At 41.0% G+C, this 19,328-nt stretch overlaps 2 protein-coding genes across 2 annotated transcripts in view; both read left to right on the top strand.

Moving 5' to 3' along the window:
• Positions 1–6,252, top strand: part of TRPC3 (transient receptor potential cation channel subfamily C member 3) — a 67,345-nt gene extending 61,093 nt beyond the window's left edge. The window contains exons 11-12 of the mRNA XM_080929511.1: positions 2,462–2,537; positions 5,345–6,252. Of these exons, the coding sequence (XP_080785637.1) occupies positions 2,462–2,537; positions 5,345–5,487 (219 nt within the window). The 3' untranslated portion in view covers positions 5,488–6,252. The remainder of the gene's footprint in view (positions 1–2,461; positions 2,538–5,344) is intronic.
• A 5,031-nt stretch (positions 6,253–11,283) lies between these two features.
• Positions 11,284–19,328, top strand: part of BBS7 (Bardet-Biedl syndrome 7) — a 36,445-nt gene continuing 28,400 nt past the window's right edge. The window contains exons 1-6 of the mRNA XM_080929558.1: positions 11,284–11,408; positions 12,515–12,580; positions 13,899–13,961; positions 14,172–14,347; positions 16,662–16,848; positions 18,617–18,689. Coding sequence (XP_080785684.1) covers positions 11,373–11,408; positions 12,515–12,580; positions 13,899–13,961; positions 14,172–14,347; positions 16,662–16,848; positions 18,617–18,689 — 601 coding nt within the window. The 5' untranslated portion in view covers positions 11,284–11,372. The remainder of the gene's footprint in view (positions 11,409–12,514; positions 12,581–13,898; positions 13,962–14,171; positions 14,348–16,661; positions 16,849–18,616; positions 18,690–19,328) is intronic.

Below are 19,328 nucleotides of genomic sequence, written 5' to 3'. Positions count from 1 at the left end.
TTGCCTGGAAGCACATTTGGGGCAAGGTTGGAGCTGGGGCTACGGCCTGGGGAGCCTCAAAGAAGTTAAGGTTTCAACTCCTGGGAACCGGCTTCTTCTCTGATGTGCTGTAGGCATTATAGTCTTAAGGCAGCTGTGCCTAAGCTATCCTGTGTTCTCTTCACCAACATTGTTTGACTTAGCTTTCTGCTGACCTTGGCCCATTCTCCCCTTGTAAATAATGTATACAGAGCTCTATTCCATAATAAACGTGCTTGACATAAACACTCGGACTACGCAAGACTTCCTGGTCCCAGCTCTCTGTCTTCTGTCTTCTCATCCTTAGTCCTCCACCTTGAAGTTTGGCATGCTTGTTCCTGCAGCCTTGGGTAGGTGTGTAACTGGGAAAATGGGCATTTTAATAACAAGGGCTCTTTGCTGTCACATAGCTCTAGTTTTTCTCCAACAACAGCATTCCAGATTACCCCAGAACCCCTTTTATGTGCTTTGACATCTCTAGACCGCTTAGCTTCAAACGTCTTGCTGCCTTAAAATTGAGGATTTTTTTCCCATTCTCCTTGCAACTACCATTTAATTCCAGCTTTTCCCCCACCTCCTTTCCAAATTATCTTTTAAGTGTCATGTTTATGTATGCACAAAGATATGTGCAGCAACACTGAAGTAGGAAGCAAATCATGATCATACAAAGCCACGCCTGATCATTGGTTTGTAACCTCCAGTCGGCCCTCCTGCTTCCCTCACACCTCTGCCAACATCTAAGAGGCTATTGCTTTCCTGATCCTCTGTGTTTTCAGATGTAGGTTTATGCTGTACATGAATATTCGAGGAATACTCGAGGAATGTTCCAGCTCTATAGGATAGCTCTATATTTTGAGAAGTCCTCTGCAACGGGACATTCTCATTCAGCTTCCTGTTTCTTATTCTGGGTTTGCTTGTTTGTTTTTTGCTTTGCTGCTTTGAGACACCGTCTCACTATGCAGCCCTGGAGTTCACTATGTCGCCCAGGCTGTCCTCAAACTCACAAATGTTCCCAAATGCTGGGATGAAAGGCCTATGCCACCATGCCTGGCTTCAGCACCATGCTTCTAAGATTCATCCCCATGGATGTGTGGCTGTGGTTAACTAATAAGATTAATGAACACAGAGGGATTGCGTTGTGGGAGACTGATTATTTGCCTGTCCATTTTCCTTGTTTTCTGATACTTGTATAGATTATTCCATTTTTGATGTCTAGGACAACATTGCTTCTAACCCCGTTGCCTCTTGGCAATATGTGTAGTTTTGGGGCCCTGTAAGGAGTGAAATTTCTGCCAGTGTTGAACTTTAGAAAATAATGCCAAATTGTTTCCAAAGCAGCTTGTCTATTTGCTCTCAAGCCAGGAAAATATAAGAGTCTCCATTGGCCCATGGCTTTTCCAGCAGGTGTCATTACCAAATGTGTGTCTTGTTCATTTCCTTTACTAAGTGCCAACCTACACCTCATCTCTGTCAGAGTATGTGTGTCCTCAGGAATAGACTTTAAGATTGTTCTATAAGTTGTTACTATTTAATAAGTTCATTTCTGTGAAATACCTAGGTGTCTTTTTCCTGTTTAACAATGCTGGTAATTTTTTTATTATTTTTGAATACTATCTTTATAAGTTTTAAAATCATAATGAAGTTCAATTTATCATTTTTATGTTGTAATTAGGATTTTTATCTTGTCTTTAAAATATAATCTGAAAAAACTATATCCTACTAAAGGATTAAAAAGCTTTGTATTTCACATGAAAGACCAACTGAAATTAATTTTTCATCCATAGTATGAGGTTGGCATCCAAATTTTTTCTTATAAATAAACAACTATTCTGCGAGAACGTTTATTTGGTTTGGAAAAATAGTCACAGTAAAGTTTCTATGGGGACAAACATGTAATTCAACAAAATATATGAAACCCAAAAGACACCAAATGTAACATACATATATACAAAATCTAAAGGAAAACTGCAAAAACAGCCTAAGCCAAAAGAACTACAGTAATTATATTGGATGATGGAGTTATAAGGAATTTTGCTATTTCTCTTGTTATTCTGTTTTCCAAACGTTCTACTCTGATCCCTATATTCATTTTGGTTTCAAATAAAGATGAATAATGATCTGTCTATGGTGACAATGTAGCTCCAAGCACCTTAAGGAGAAGCTATCAGTTTAAACACAACACGGACATCTCCCAACCCAGCTTTTAAGAAAAGCTGTTTCATTCTTGAGATTAAAAACAGAAAAGAAAAGAACATATATGTTGGCTAGGTTCCATCAGAAAGTAAAAGACAGCAAAATTCCACAGCCTGGCTGATTCTTTGTGAACAGTCGTGAGTCACCCCCCCCCACACACACACACACAGGCATGTAAGGCTCTCTGCAGAGTGACTGAGCATCTTCATGGACATCAGTGGTGATTTAATTATTTCTTTTCACCCAACAGCAGATAATGAAAAGACTCATAAAACGGTATGTTTTGAAAGCACAAGTAGACAAAGAAAATGATGAGGTGAATGAAGGTAAGCATCCTCTGCTGAGAAACCCTTCTTCATAGTTAACGCGGTACGCGGTGAACATGGGGAGCTGGGGCGTGGTTATTGCTGCAAGCTCAAGGCTACCTTGGGCTACAAAGTCAGTACTAGGTCAGCCAGAACTACAGAGCAAAAACACTGCCTCAAAAAAAAAAAAGGTTTTTAACTTCCAAACTACATAAATAAATAGTGACTGGAGGGTAACACAACAGCACTGATCTAGGATCTGAAAGAAATAAACCTGTGTCTGGAAAGGAGGCTCAGTGGTTAGGAGCAGGTGCTGCCCTTACAAAGGACTTGAGCTCAATTCCCATCATCCGAGTTGGGCAGCTCACAACTGCATGTAACTCCAGAGGTCAGATGCCTCTGGCCTCTACAGGTACCTGTACTCATGTGCAGACATCTGCACACACACACACACACACACACACACACACACACACACACACACACACACACACGGGGGGGGGGGATTGAAAATAAATGAAAGCTTTTATTAGCCCAGATAAGTTGCCTTCAGATATGTCCGCCTTGATATGAGAAAGGCTAACTTAGCAGATGCTGTTGATGCATGAGCTTTGAAGCCATTTCTTGGTGAGCATAGTGAGTCCCTTTCAGATGTAATCAACCCAGCGGTATGTGTTCATAGAAAAAGATCTATTAATATAGAATGAAGGATCAGGGGAAATCCTATTTGCTGGCCTATAAATAGGCTCAAGAAGATGGTATTGGAATGGAGTTACAATGTAGAAGCAGAAATGGTATCAGCTGTCTCATACCCTCCTTTGGGATCCTGGAGCTCACTAACAGACATGGAAAGAGTCATGTGGTCATAATAGTGCCAAAAACGATCAGCATTTGAACCTGTGCCCCAAGGAGGGAAGTTAGTGAGAATCAAGTTCTTAATACAAAAGTTGGCGGCATAGAATGTAAGCATATTTGATGAGATCATTCTTCTTTATCCAGGAAGTGAAATGCAACGTTGAATCCTACCTTGTCTGTAGTCACAGGATTCAGAAACAAAGAAAGTGAACTAGGGATGAGAACCCTGTGCGAAAACCGCTTAGGCCAAAGTAGCTTACTGTAGAACACCTGTTGAGCAAACGCCAGGTTTAACCCCCAAGCCAAAAAGGGAAATGAACCTATAACCAAAGCTAGACATGTTTCATACTAGAGTACTTCTTTATTCTCTGTTTTCCCATAGACCTCAGGAAGCACGTTTCACTATTTTATTTTGCCACAAAATGAATCCTCAATGGTCGGTGTAGATTCTTGAAGAAGATTTAAGGCTTTCTTAAAATGAAAACATTCTTATGGTGTCTCTAGGTTTTTTAATTTTGGTTTTGGATTGTGTTTATTTTTTTGTGATGCTGAGGATTGAACCCAGGACTCCATATGTGCTAAGCACATACTCCACCATTGAGCTACATTCCAGGTCATTGGTTTGCATATAATAAAAGCATATACATTCTGGAGCCTAGTAACGCAGGCCTGGAACTCTAGAGGCAGTGGTGGAAGTTCAAGGGCAGCCTTAGCCACACAGTGATGTTGAAACCTCAGTTCCTTGAGACCCTATCTTCATAATTACAATAATAAATCATACAAATTATGCTTCAAAAACCATAAAGCTATCATGATAAAGGCCACCCCTATACTGTACCCCATACGCATATACAATTACTATATGTCTATTGTAAAAGATGATTAATACAGAGAACTATCCTAAAAGCTCCTATTATTTGCCTAAAAAGAGGAAGTCTGAGCACCACTAATTTTCAGAATTTATTCTTAGAATCTAGCTAAGGTTTTGCCTCCAGATTTAATCTTCTTTCCAGTGCTTCTCTACAGCAGAGTTAAGTAACTCCCAGAACTGCTGCGCTCTCCCCACAATCTGTGTGCTTGGGGTGCTTCCAAGCTGAATTCTGGGAGCAGATGTGCCTTAAACTCTAAAAGGTTAGAGAGATGAGATATGGGATCTCTTGGAGACATGGGTGTGTTCCCCTCATACTCTGACTCCATACCTGACAGCTCCAGTTCCAAGTTCCTGCCACTGTCTGGAACTCCCTTTATTGCCTTCCTTTCTCTTCGTAAAATTTAACTTAAAATTTACTTCCATATATTTGCACCTTCAATCGATTAATTTTTTTGTAGCGCATCAGAGATAGCATGTAGGTATGTCAACCCTCCGCCAGAAGGGAACCAGAAGGCTCCTGTGTTTAGCAAGGGAACAGTGTGATTATTTGCTGGGGGTGAGGTGGGGGGAGGAGGGTTGTTTATTTTTGGAGATAAGGGTCTCTTAGTGTAGCCCTTGCTGTCCTGGAACTTGCTATGTAGACCAGACTTGTCTCAAACTCACAGAGATCCACCCGCCTCCATCACCTAAGTGTTGGGATTAAAGGTGTACCACCATGTGCTACGAAAATGTGATTTCACTGCTTCATCATTTGAAAATGCATCTTAATTGTTGCTTTAGCACTATTTGCAATGCTGTGGTTGGCTAACCCTATGCCGAGAGCCTGGGCCGTAACTCAGTGGCAGGGTACTTGCTTCAGAAGGCACTGTCTGAAGCTGTTTCACTGCTACAGACACAGCTGAAACGCAGTTAGTGCTTTTTGGAAGGTCAGTGTGCCTCCAAAGGCTGGCTTCAGCATCCTAAGGGAGAATTTGGAATATCCACCTAGAAGACTTGGTGATGCAAACATACTCGGACTGAGTGAGTTTCACTTTGTCATTTTTGTCTAACTATAAAGAGCGAATCACCATTATTTACACATTTTTTAATACAAATACCCTAGGTGAACTGAAAGAAATCAAGCAAGATATCTCCAGCCTTCGTTATGAACTTTTGGAAGACAAGAGCCAAGCAACGGAGGAATTAGCCATCTTGATTCATAAACTCAGTGAGAAGCTGAACCCCAGTGTGCTGAGATGTGAATGAGGCAGCCGCCTGCAGCCAAGCTTCGACTATAGCACAAATGTGGGCAATTATATCCCTAAGTATGAAATACTTGAAAAACTATGTCGTAAAGCTCTAGTGTTAACTACCTTTATCGTGTGAAACTTTAAATTAAGTCAAATGGGTCATGATTCCCATTAGGTGAAAATGATTCCAGCAGTTGGCCTCAGCATTATAAGCAGTGACATGCTATTGTACTTAGAAGCCCAGTATTAATGTCACTGATATTTTATTTATTGTCATTTCTGTCTTTGTGTCACCTGTTGGCCAAGAGTTCCTTGGGGGACAGGGACCACATCAATCTCATCTTTATGTCTCCAAGATTTAGTGCAGTGCCTGATACACACAGTAGGTGCTTGGTAAATGTTGAAACCAACTGGCCTGGACAGCCAGTAGCATCCAAGAGCAGACGAAAGACCACTGCTATGTAGTCTACCTTCTCATCCAAACGCTGAAGCAGTTTCTTTAAAACTAGAAACTGAAGATGTTTTACAACCAGCCATGACTTGTGGAGATCTTTCTTAGACTTTTAGACATCACTGACAATTCTAGGGCCTTTAAAGTGCAAACGAAGAACTTAACAGTGAAAGGAGCTAATTGAAAATACGGCTACACTACATATTTAAGTTTCATAAGGTTGTTCAAAAACAATCATTAAAGATTTTTCTAAAATATATGCCTGGGTCCTTTCTCTTTGTATTTGTGGTGTCTTGATGTAAATTTGGTCAATAAAGAATGTTTTTCTAAGTTGGGTTCTAGTAGGCTATTATTTTTGTTGCAATCTTCTAATGTGCACTTCTGTTTTAATATTAAATAAGATCAAGAAATGACCACTTGTCTTGCCTTCTGGTTCTTTGTGAGTTTTGGATCAGTGTCAACAAAGACAGTGTTAGGACTTTACTGCTGTGAATAGACACCATGACCAAGGCATCTCTTATAAGGACCACATCTATAAAACTAGGACTGGCTTACAGGATCAGAGGTTCAGTCCATCATCATCCAGGCAGGCATGGTGTAGAAGGAGCTGAGAGTTCTACATCTTCATCTGAAGGCTGCTAGTGGAAGACTGACTTCCAGGCAGCTGGGGTGAGGGTCTTAAGCCCATACCCACAGTGACACACCTACTCCAACAGTGCCACACCTCCTAATAGTGCCACTCCCCTGGCCAAGCATATACAAACCACCACAGACACTGTTGTTTTGCTATGAGGAGACATTACAAGGCAACTTTTTACCACTGGAAGCATTTAATTAGGGACTTGCTTACAGGTTCAAAGACAGTGCGCTCACTATGAGCAGAGCAGAACAAGGTAGACATGGTGCTGGAGAAGTAGCTGAAGAGTTCTACATCGTCATCCACAGGCAGCAGTAAGGACCCTGGGCCTGATGTGGGCTTTTTGAAACCTCAAAGCCCACCCCTAGTGACACACTTCCTTCAACAAAGCCAAACCTCCTAATCCTTTCAAATAGTACCACTCCCTGATGACATTCAAATATATAGAGTTCATTCCTGTCAAATCTCACTGGGATGTAAATTGTGATAACACGAATTACAAGTCTTACAAACAAACCGAACAAGCAAAGACGCTGTTGCTATCACACAGCAAGACAAGACACAGGACAAAAGGAACACCAAATGCAGCTCTCGAAGCTCTGATAGACTACTTAATCTCTACCTCAGGGGAGTTATTTTATTTTTTTTTCCATCCTGACACGTCACTCTATTGTTGACAAACACGTTCTACTGTGGATGATGCTTTCACATCATTGTCTGAGGTTCCAAATATGGATGGCTTTGCTTGTAACTAGGGAGCAGAACACAGAGATTAATTTTCCTTATCGAGAAAGTCTCAGGACCCGGAAATGGCAGAGGCATGAGGATAAAGCCGTGACTTCCATACTATTTACATACATGCTTTTTCTTCCTTTCTGAAGTGCCTCCCACGCTGCTATAGAGCCCTTGAGATAAAATTCCCATGAGTTTGCCCCACTTGCATAAAATTGCCATCCTGTTGTTTTATACCTTATGGGTGGCTAGCGCTTAGGTTAGTGGTGGGTTTCGTTGCGTTTGAATAATTATGTCATTATATTTTGCTATCACTTGTTTCCTGCTCACTGCCCTCCACAGTCCCCCACCCCACCCCACCCCTCCTGGGTAGCTCCTTGCAGCACATTGTTTTGGTATTTCTCTTTCTTCTTCATAGTTTTGAGTTACTAGTAGAGGACACAGGTGGGCACTGTCTTTTCCTGTCTGCATCCCCTGTGCCGGGCTCCCAACTCCCTGATAGCAGTTTCTAGCTAGTCTCTCTGCCAAAGGGAAGTAACTTTCCCTGTGGGCACAAAAGGCTGCCCCTCATATCAATGAAAGGTTATTAACCTTTTGGCACAATCCTTGACCTAAGAGCACTCCCAGAGCAGAAGCCAGACTCAAACTGATAGAAATCCTTAACTCTTCACCCTGCCTTTTCTTACTCCATTTTGCCTGGGAGCTTCCTACAAATCACTGCTCCCAAGCCTGATTCAGTTTTACTTTTGGAAATACACCGGAAGGCATAGGTCACCGTGAGGGTTAGTAAAAGGATTACTGTCAGAATTAATATTTCTTCGGGGGTTAAAGAGGACTGTGAGTCAGCAAGCTCTTGTTCTCCCATCTGGTGTACAGGCAGAAGACTCTGCAAAGCAACGCTCGATGATGCGCTGACAAAGTTCAGAGCATATAGTAACGAGACCCAAATCACTCTGTCCAGAAAATGACATTTAGATGCTTAAAGTTGGAGGTTTGACACAGACTTACGACTTCTCTTTTGTCATCTCTTGCTTTTTTGTGTTTGCTTCTGTCCCTTGTTCCTTTCTCAGCCAAAAACAAGATTGATATAACACTTGGATTATGGTTTAAATAGTGTATATATATATACACATATATATATATATCAAATTTGATAATTTGTTAAGAAATGTTGTGTAAGCTTTATTTTGAGAAATTTCTATTCTGATTTTAGAATACATTACTAGGGTCTTTGGTTGAGAAGTGTTTGTTGTTACCGTGTGTGTGTGTGTGTGTGTGTGTGTGTGTGTGTGTGTGTTCTTTATATTGTTGATGCTCTTACCTCAAAGAAAGCATGGCCTAGGACACATGGATTCAGGTTGCTTGGTCTGAAGTTTTCCAACATGGAAGGAATTACATGAACTTGTATGCATCCAGAACTACATAATCATACCATAGATTAAGGCATTTACAAAATGCATTGGTGGGGAGTCAGGTATGCAGTTTTAGATACTGTCTGATGACATCGTTAAATTTGGGGTACTGTTATGATAACACATTGGAAAATATTTTAACTACTAGTTGAAAAGGAATTAGGTCAGTACAAATGTGGGAAGAAATGGCTGATAAGGGGATTGAATAATCACCCCAAGTGATTTTAGTAATGGACCTGTGGTTCTCCACAACTGCTCTTACAATTCCTTACTGTGGCTGTGGGTTTTCCATCTCTCAGTTCACCGTATATTCTGCGTATTAACCCTTTGTCAGATTGATCGTTTACAGATGTCTCCCAGCACTCTGTAAGTTGTTTCTTGTTCCTTTGCTGCCGGAAGCTTCTCAGCCCCGTGCAATCTCATTTGTTGATTTTGCGTTTGTTTCCTAAGCTTTGTGGATTTTGTCCAGAAAGAACATCTTCACCTGTGTCAAAGTCCTGACGTATTTCTCTTATCCCTTTTTCCTGTAGTTTTCCACTCATTTGCGTTGAGATGGAATCTCTATGTACACTTGGCTATCCTGTGTAGCCAAGGCTGGCCTTGAACTACAGGTTTGCCCATTTCTATTTTGAGTGCTGGAATTAAAAGCATTGGTCACTATGCCCTGCCTTTCTCTGTTGTCTTATAGTTTCAAGTATTACATTCAGATCTTTGTTTTCAGTTGGTTTCTGTGTCAGGTTAGAGATGAGTCTGGTTTTGTTCTTGTTTGTACAGGTTTCCCAGAACCATTTATTTGTTTTAAAATTTTAAAAAATTTTATTGGATATTTTCTTTACTTACATTTCAAATATTATCCCCTTTCCCGTTTTCCCCTCTGAAATCCCCCTATCCCTTCCCTCCTTCCCCTGTCTCTATGAGAGTACTCCCCCGCCCACCCACCCACTCTCTCCCATCTCCTGACCCTGGCATTTCCCTACACTTGGGCATTGAGCCTTCACAGGGTCAAGAGCCTCTCTTCTCCTTGATGCCCGATAAGGCCATCTTCTGCTACATATGCGGCTGGAGCCATGGGTCCCTCTGTGTGTACTCTTTGGTTGGTGGTTTAGTCTCTGGGAGCTCTTGGGGAGTCTGGCTGGTTGATATTGTTGTTCTTCCTATGGGGTTGAAAACCCCTTCAGCTCCTTCAGTCCTTTTTCTAACTTCTCCACTGGGGGCTCCGTTTTCAGTCCAATGGTTGGCCAAGAGCATCTGACTCTGTATTTCTCAGGCTCTGGCAGAGCCTCTCAGGAGACAGCTGTATCAGGCTCCTGTCAGGATGCACTTCTTGGCATCAGCAATACTGTCTGGGTTTGGCGTCTGTATATGGGATGGATTTCCCAGGCAAGGAAGTCTCTGGATGGCCTTTTCTTCAGTCTCTACTCCACACTGTCTCTGTATTTCCTCCTGTGAATACTTTGTTCCCTCTTCTAAGAAGAAATGAAGCACCCACTCTTTGGTCTTCCAACTTCTTGAGCCTCATGTGGTCTGTGGATGGTATCGTGGGTAATTTGAGCTTTTGGATTAATATCCATTTCCCAGTGAGACAGCACCATTTATTGAAGAGTTAATTTTCTCTATTGCTGTCTTGGACACTTTTGTTGAGGATCAGTTGGCTGTAGATGCTTTGGATTATTTCTAAGCTTTTTATTTTGTTCCTTCTAAGCTGAACATTTTTTTAGGTAACTTCCCATTACTTGCTATTGGATTACTCATTTTCTGTGTTGTTACTGTTTAGTTTCTTCATTTATTCTATTGTTTCAAACTCCTTTCTTTGGAATTAGTGTTATGTTTTTATTTGATTTGTCTTACCCAGAGTCTTGTACTGAGGCCCTGGTGGCAGCTGGGGTGGTTAGTTCGAGAATGGAAGGAAGGGAATTGGCAAGATGCCCCAGCAGTTGAAAGAACTTGCCACCAAGCCCAAAGACCTGAGTTCTACGCCCTAGATCCACAGGGTGGAGAGAATCGCTCGCTCTCTCTCTCTCTCTCTCTCTCTCTCTCTCTCTCTCTCTCTCTCTCTCTCTCTCAACACACACACACACACACACACACACACACACTAAATACATAAATACAGATTGTGGGTTTTGTTGTTTTCAAATTTGTGTGCCGGGCTGGAAGGTGGCTCTGTGGTTAAGAACACTTGCTGCTCTTGCACAGGACCCAAGATTCTTGGCAAACACAAGGGAGTCCCAAGGCCCTGGAGTCCTTAGAAGGCAGCAAGCGTGTGATGCACATAAACACATCAGACGATATTCATATAGACACAAAATAAAGATGAATCTTTGAGGGGAAATTTTGTATGAGAAACCCTAAGTCGAAGAACCAGGAGCGGAACAAGACACAAAATACTCCCTTCTCCAGAGCTTGTTCAGAGCAGGAGGAACACGCATGCCCAGCCGCGTAGAGCTGGGAGGCGGAGAACGCGCTCTGGTTGCCTTGGAAACCGGCCAGCGTCTGTGGCCCTCCGGGAGAGGGCGGGATTTCACAGTGAGCTAGGGCTGGTCACGTGTGGAGCCCGCGTTGCTGGGCGCCGCTGCCCCGACGGAGGCCGGCTGGGCTGTCTGGTGGCGGGCTCTCCGAGGGAAGGCTTCCACATTGGCACGCCGGTCCGGCTCCTGCTTACGGTCGTCATGGATCTGACGTTAAGCCGGGCAGACTATCTCCAGGTAAACCGGTCGGCGGGCGCCCTGCTGGATGGACGCGGGCCTGGGCAAGCCGGGGTTCCTCCAGGCCCGGGTCCTGGGGATGTCCCAGCGGCTCCCAGTGGACTCGACTGCCCTGTCAGTCCTCCTGGACCTGACCACACCAGCCATATTTCAGTAATCACAGCCCTATTGAGTTTACTAAATCATCACAGAAATTTACCAGTAGGTAGTTAGTGCAAATGAAGAGTCAGGGGCCCAGAGAAGGTAAACACTTTGCCCCGTAGTAACAAATAATGTAGTTGCTCTTTGAATCAAAGCACTGGACTCCAGAGCGGGTATCTCTTTGGTGCATGACTTCTTCCATCCCACTTGACCATCTTTTAAGAGTTCTTGCTGGTATAAACATCCGCTTAGTTCCTCAGGGAGTTGGGCTAGATAGTTCACTTTAGTATCTTATGGAAGCTACATCCTGTTAATATCTCTTGGACCTCTCCAATTAGTCACCATCTCTGTGATACGGTACCGTTTGGGCTCTCACCTTTAGCTTGGATGGAAAGGACCTCCAGTCTCCGTGTTCATCTTCCCCCAAGCTACGGTTCAAAAATCAATTGAAGATGTCGAGCTAAACATATTGCTTAAAACTTTAACAGTGTGCCTAAAAATTCAGAATAAAGTCATTTCTGCACTACATTCGGCTTCCCCATGACTGGTTGTTTTTAAGTTCTGGTGACAGTCACCTCTGCTGAATAAGTCATACTGCTTTCCTTCCCCGAGCCTTGTGTAAAATAGTCGTGGTTAGTAACGCTGGGATTTTATGATGTCAGAAGTTTGTTATCTCAACAGAAGTCCCCTATTTTAAATCACGAATAATTGGAAAGGGCCTCTGAAGATATTTTCTGAAACACCTTGCCAGGAGCGCTACACAATTATTCTTTAACGTTTTGGGTTATTTAACGTTTCTCTGACATATTTCATCAAAATACCAATTTACTGATAAGAATATACATTTCAGTAAAAAATAAAATAAAAAGAACCTAAAACCATGTTCTGGTTTGTTCTTCTTAGTAAGAACTTCAGATTACAGTATGACCAAAAACATCCACTAGCTGGCTGTTCTGTTTCCTCAGGTAGGAGTGACCTCTCAGAAGACTATGAAGTTGCTTCCTACCTCAAGACAAAGAGCTACACAAAAGGTGCGGTAGACACTGCCTTCTCCGCCTTCTCCATCCTTCCGGTAACTTGGTGTCTAACAGGTGCTGGTTAAGATGGAAAGGGACAGGAGCTGGAATGGGAGCAGGTGTTTTCAGAAAGCCGTGTTTTTCGACACTGATGTTACATATTAGTAGTAAGTTGTGTGAGAAAACTTGATAACAATCATACATCATGAACTTCAGAGGTAGTTCAGTGGTAGAGACTTACCATGTTCAAGACCCCAAGGTTAGTCCCTAGAACTGAAAAACAAAAACAAAAACACCACAAAACACTCCATGTTTGGTAATAATTCACTGTGTCCCAGGTTGTATAGGTATATGGTTTCTGTTTTGTTGTTTTGACTTACTTATATTCTGAGGCAGGTTTTGATGTAGCTGAGGCTGGCTCCTCTCAATCTTCCTGCCTTGGCATCAGAAGCTCGGGGCTTATCGACGTGTGTAATCATGCCTGGTTTAAACCTTCTCTTACCGAGTTACTGCTTTAATGTTGAATTTTGTATTAGCTTGACCTCTTATAGACAAAAACTATTTTGTAGAGTAGTCCGGTATTTTAATAGCTGCAATGTAAATATATCTTGATATGTTACCATTTATCAAGATGAATTACAAGATTTTTTTTTCTTGATAAATGGACTTAAAGTCAATTATTTGCCCTTTGGCTACATTTTTGAAGTGATTTGAATAAGGACAGTTCTTACAAATAAGGTGTTTAAATATATGAGAGAAATATGACATTCTAAACAGACTTTCAAGAATAAATCAATATTATTGTTATTAGATTCTAGTGATAATAGCACTTCTCAAAAAGTTCACTCATTTAAATTATGAGGATCTGAAAGAACTTAACTATGTACATGATATCAGTACTTACTATATGAAAATTAAATCTCAGAAACTCCTAAAACATTTAAATTAAATTCATCATGTTCACATGAAAACCCTATTTTTATTAAAGGCATATTTCCAAAATAAGATAGCTTAGAAGTAATACTGATATATTTTTGCAAATTCTTAAATGTGTCTCTAAGCCAAGGTAGGTGGCCTCTTTGTTTTCTCTGCTGTCAGTCTGTTGCGATGTTTTCTTTTGGTAGCAATACACAGGAAAAAGCTCATTAAGTCAGTTTACATGGATATAGAGTTGAAATACAGAAAGAGCTTCAAGTAGCTTTTCCAGATAACTAACTTTTGATGCTATATTTAAATTTGACGGGGTTTCATGGGTATTCCTGTAGTGTGGAATCTGAAGGCACTGGTGCACTTTTTATCATGACATAATTTAGGCTCTGAATCCGTGTTACAGGTGGTTATTGGGGATCAAGATGGGGTAGTGATCTGCTTCAGCGTGAAGAAAGGCGAGGCTGTGGTGAGTGGGGCCGTTTGAGGGCGGCGGTTTTTCCAAAAGACAGGTATGCTACTTGCTGGGCACTCCTAAGTTACTGTCTTCCTAAAATATAGAGCTGGAAAATAAATTATAACATTGTATACGTTTAAAATCATCGCTTTTATAGTACAGGAAAATGTTTACAGTGTAATAACTTGTACACTTAACTGTTTCCCCAATTGATTTTTGCAGTCAGTGTTCAAGACTTTACCAGGGCCGAAGATTTCGAGGCTGGAACTAGGAGGGGCTCTTAACACGCCCCAGGAGAAAATTTTCATTGCTGCTGGGTCGGAGATTAGAGGCTTTACAAAGAGAGGGAAACAGTTTCTTTCTTTTGAAACAAACCTCACCGAAAGCATTAAAGCTATGTATGTTTTGTTCTCTTCTATGTTTCTATATGTATCTATAACACATTGAGTTGGTGTAAAACATCTGATTAAGTTAGTATACATTAGTAGGTTTTCTGGAAAAGAAAATTGGTTACAGGTACTAGTCAGAACCTGGAATCAATACACAGCTGTTGGCTGTTGAAATGTTTTCAACTTAACATTGTATGTGTGTCTGTGTGTCTGTGCACTTACATTCACTGTTTTGCTAGCATTTCTAAAATTATATTTTATATTTTTCACAGATAAGTAGTAATTGTGTGCGTCTGTAAGTCACAGAGTGACTTTAATACTTGTATGTGATGTGTGAAGTCAGATTGGAGTAGATAGCATATTCATCACCTCTGACATAATTTATGCTGGAAACGTTCTCAAACCTCTCTGCTAATTATTTTGAATTATAAAGTTGTTGTATAATTCAGTTTTCACTGTCTAGTTCAGTTATGATTGTGATAATGATAAGGTATATGGAAAAAGTTTAAAAAGCCCTAGGTACACAGACAGGTCCCTGTTCCTCAAGTGTTTTTGGTAGTTTTGGTTTTGAGGTAACAATACTATGTTAAAAAGGGTTATTGGTCCCTGAATGTGGCGGCTCTTGTCTGTAATCCCCATACTTTGGAGACTGAGGCAGGGGGTTGTCACAAATTTGAGGCCAATCTGGGGTGTATAATGAATTCACCATACATGTGGGTGACAGAGTGAGACCTGGTCTTCAGAAACAAAACCTGGCCTTTAAAGTTGATGCCCGCTAATGGTTGTGATTTCTGGTGAACTGGGTAAGACTGTATAAAGATACAAGGCTTCCTGGCATGTGAAATTTCACAGTTAAAAATTTAGACTTTGTTTCCTATTGAGTGGCGGGGAAGAGGAAAAGAGGCAGAGATGGGCCTGTGTTGTGATGGTTTATGGGTAGAGATCAGAAGGCAGCTTCATAAAGTGACTCTCCTACCTTTATGTGAATTCTGAGGAGTGAATTGAGGTCAGCAGGCTTCCCATGGCAAGCTCTTTACCTTCGGAGCCATCTTGTCAGTCCTGAAATTTTAGGTTTTGAGCCATGGGGGCTAGAGAGGCCTTAAAGTTCCCTCTTTTTTCCCCACTTGTATTTATTTATTCATTTTATATGCCAATCGCTGCGCCCCTCCTCCAGGTCCCTCCCACACTGTTCCTCCCCTAGGTCCCCCTCCTTTCTCTTCTCCAAAAACCTGTTAACCCAAGAGCTTCTTGGGAAGACCATCAGCAGTAGCCTCCCTCACACTTGACAAGCAGTAACCAGGAGCAGCTTTTTAAGTTTCTTCCTCTGCTGCGATGCAGCCAAATTGTGCATGTAGCCAGAGGCCTGGTTTGAACACTGCTAGTCAATAGCGTCTCTGTGTCATTGTGCGGTGCATAGCACTTCTCTAGACCGTGAGGACTTTAAAAAGACCCATTTGGTGACGTGAGACGTGAACTCAACAGCAACAAGTGAAAATGATTTCAAATGGTTTTCAAATGGTGTTTGAAATGGCCTTGTAGATCAAGAATTAGAAACTCGCTGTGATTATTAGCTACACTCTGTTAAAACCCATTATAAATGAACTTTGCTGGGATAACATTCTAATGAAAGTATTTCCATCACATTGTCGGATACTTTAAAGTCAGTCAAGATGCCCTTTTCTGGGCACATTAATGGGAAGCTGAGTCTGGAGCTGAAGTTATCCCCACCTGCCGTCTATCACAGTATGAGCCAATAGTCCTGGTAACATTTTGCTATTCAGTTATAAAAGAGATAATTACATTCGATAGGATTCTGAGTCTTAAAATGCCACCTTGGGTATTTGGGTATTGCTTGGTAAATGGTACATATTTTAAAAAGTTTTCTCTTTTGATGTTGTTTTTAAAAAAACAAACCAATTAAGATACCTGTTCTTAGTTTTTTTGAGCCTGTTAGTAAGAAGCCTGACTTATAGTCCTCATTTGCAGTTTTCAGAATCAGAAGTGCCACGTGTATCAAATGGCTAAAAATTAAAGCTGCTTGGTTTGTACCTATAACCCCACACTTGGTGGGAAGAATCAGTGGATAATTGTTTCAAGGTCGTCCTCAGCTATTACAGTGAGATCAAGGATAGCCTAGAACTACTCACAGACCTGTCTTTAAAGAGAGAGGGAGTATAGAGATTGAGTGGGGGAAATGAAAATAAAAAAAGCCTTACCTCTATAAAATGTAAGTAAACTGTTTTCATCTATAAAAGAAGAAAGAAAGTGGGTTGCCTGTGCTTTAAAGTATGAATGTCCTAAATTACTATTTTAATGTCATCAGGTACATATCTGGCTCTGACCTCTTTCTCAGTGCGAGTTACATCTATAATCACTACTGTGACTGCAAAGACCAGAATTATTACCTTTCTGGGGACAAAATCAATGACGTCATCTGCCTTCCTGTGGAAAGGCTGTCACGCATGACACCAGTGTTGGCCTGCCAGGACAGGGTACTCCGAGTCTTACAGGTGATGTCCTTTGAAGTTTTACGGCTCTTCACTATTCAGTAAATCATCCAAAGTGCCATATGCTTTAAGGTTTCTTTAATGTTTCCTGCTGAGTACCCTTTGTAAAGTTGAATGTGAGGAAATATTCTTACATTTGATAATTTCTTTCTTACTGCAGGCAAATGTGTTGAAATCTTTTGAACATTTTTAGAATATATAGAGAGAGGGAAACGGCTACCTTCTGCTCACCCATCCCCAGTCCGAATGGCCCCCATCAGAACAGAGAACTTTGATACGGATAACTGTTGTCATTGCTGTCCCCGCTTGCTCCTTCACCGCTTTTCTAGTCCTCAAAAACTAAAAGGAAAAACTGGGTAGAAGAGGAGGTGACAAATAATTTGACTTTTAAAACCATTTAAACACATAGAGAAGAAAGAAGTCAGTAAATAACTCATGGCATAAATAAATGGCAGAATGTTTGCCTAGCATGCTTGAAACCCAGCGCGACATCAGCTTCATGTTGGGGAACAGGCCTGGAGCCTCAGCCCGCAGGTGCAGGCAGGAGAATCAGAAAAACCACCCATCCTTAGCTTTGTAGGGAGTTGTCCTGTTTCAAAATATACAAAGCAGGAGTGGGCAGGCGTTCATCTGACTTCTAGACTCTGCTTTGTGTCATGAGAGGCTCTCTGCACTCTTACTTATTCGTTTGTTTTATGTTTGTTTGTCATTTTATCGTTTTCTAAACATGGCATGACCTTGTAGTTTCTGTGTGGACCGGAACGTTGTAGGCCAGGATAGCCTCAAACTCACAGAGATCCATCAGTCTCTGCCTCCCAGTGTTGGGGTCAAAGGTGTGTACAATCATGCCTGCCTGCATTCTTACTGTTAAAAATAAATCACCAAGGACCTGTGGAAGGAGGAAACAGAACTTTTTCCTTCTGCTGTGCTCATTTCTCTTTTCCTGCCTTTGAGAATACTCCATCCTCTGACCTTGTCTCTTTTACAACTGTGGGTGTTCCTTTCTTACTTAGAGATATTTATAAATTTTAAAAATGACTAATGGAGGATATGCATAGGCCTTTTCCATGTTCTAAATCTACATAAAAGTCTTATAAGTGGTATAGTGTATTCACTGAAGTATGTAAGTGGCCAAATTAAAACCAAACAAACAAAACAAATACAAGGTCCCAGCTTGTTTTTTTTTTTTTTTTTTGTTTGTTTGTTTTTTAATCTAAGTAGTAGACGATTTTGCCTCTTTGCTGCTGTGAGTTGGGGATACCAAAAAGGAAAGCCAGAAGTTTCTTATGAGCAGCTTTGGGGGGGCTCAGAGTTTTGAAGGTTTTCCATGTTAAATTCCAGTTAATACCAGAGAAGTTAGAAGAAATGACACTTGTTCCTGGAAAGTGTTGAAAAGATTCAGTCTATGGTTTGCAGATAAGCAACATATTAGAACTGAGAACTCCTCTAGAAGTTCATTGATTTGTCTAGTCTTTGGATCTGGTTAATTATGGGTTTTCTTTTCCTGATAAAGTTCAAAGGTAAAAAATGAAAACTATTGAAAGTAGAGAATATATTGTGTATTTTTCTCTATGGCATATATATATTTCATTTCCAGTGTTTTAATATATGCAAAATTATTGACAAACACATTCATATTTATGACCTACTTTCTTAAAGCACTTTTATTTTAAATGTTTTTATGAGTTATATATTTAGATATTGATATTTCTAACATTTCCCATATTCTTTTGAATGTTTTTCAGCTTTCAAAATTCTTGTTTTCCTTCAGGGCTCTGATGTGACGTATGAGATTGAGGTTCCTGGTCCACCCACTGTCTTAGCCCTGCATAATGGAGACGGAGGTAAGCACCCTCGGTGTTCACAGCCAGCCATGCAGAGATGGAGTCAACACAGGGAGTTGTTACTCAGTGTGGTAGTGTGTTCTCTTCCGCTTACCTCCTGCTCAGTTATGAATCACCAGCCATTGATGAAATCAGTTGTAGGGGACATGCTTCACCATGTGACTGCATGGTGACTACTCCGTTCTGAGTTCTACAGTCAGAACCACACAGTGTAGGGAAACACGTTTGGTTCTCTTTGATGACGTTGTTGTCTTACTGGGAGCATAGACGTGAAGGTCATATTGTTAGGATTCCATAGGAACCACCTCAGAGCAGAGGAGTAAGAATAGCCTCGAGTCTACACACTAGACCGCTTTCTTAGAAAAAACGCTAGAGTCATTTTATTTCAGAAAAATTAGATGTAACTAAAAGGTATAGAGTTAACATTCTGGCATATATGGAATCTTTTTCTATCCTATAAGTTTATTTTTCTGATACATAAAATCAAAAACTACATATGAATGGTATCATGATATGTATACATATATGCCTAATATTTTCCCTTTAAAATTTTCCCTTAATGTAGCATTTGAAAAATGTGATTTTTATATTAAAAGGTTTATAAACGGCATTTGCATGCTTTTGCTTGTTTTAATTTTA

This window comes from Micromys minutus, assembly GCF_963924665.1.
Source record: "Micromys minutus genome assembly, chromosome: 15".
Taxonomy (NCBI): domain Eukaryota; kingdom Metazoa; phylum Chordata; class Mammalia; order Rodentia; family Muridae; genus Micromys; species Micromys minutus.
Note: the sequence above shows the minus strand (reverse complement) of the source record. Positions and strands in the feature narration are given on the sequence as shown.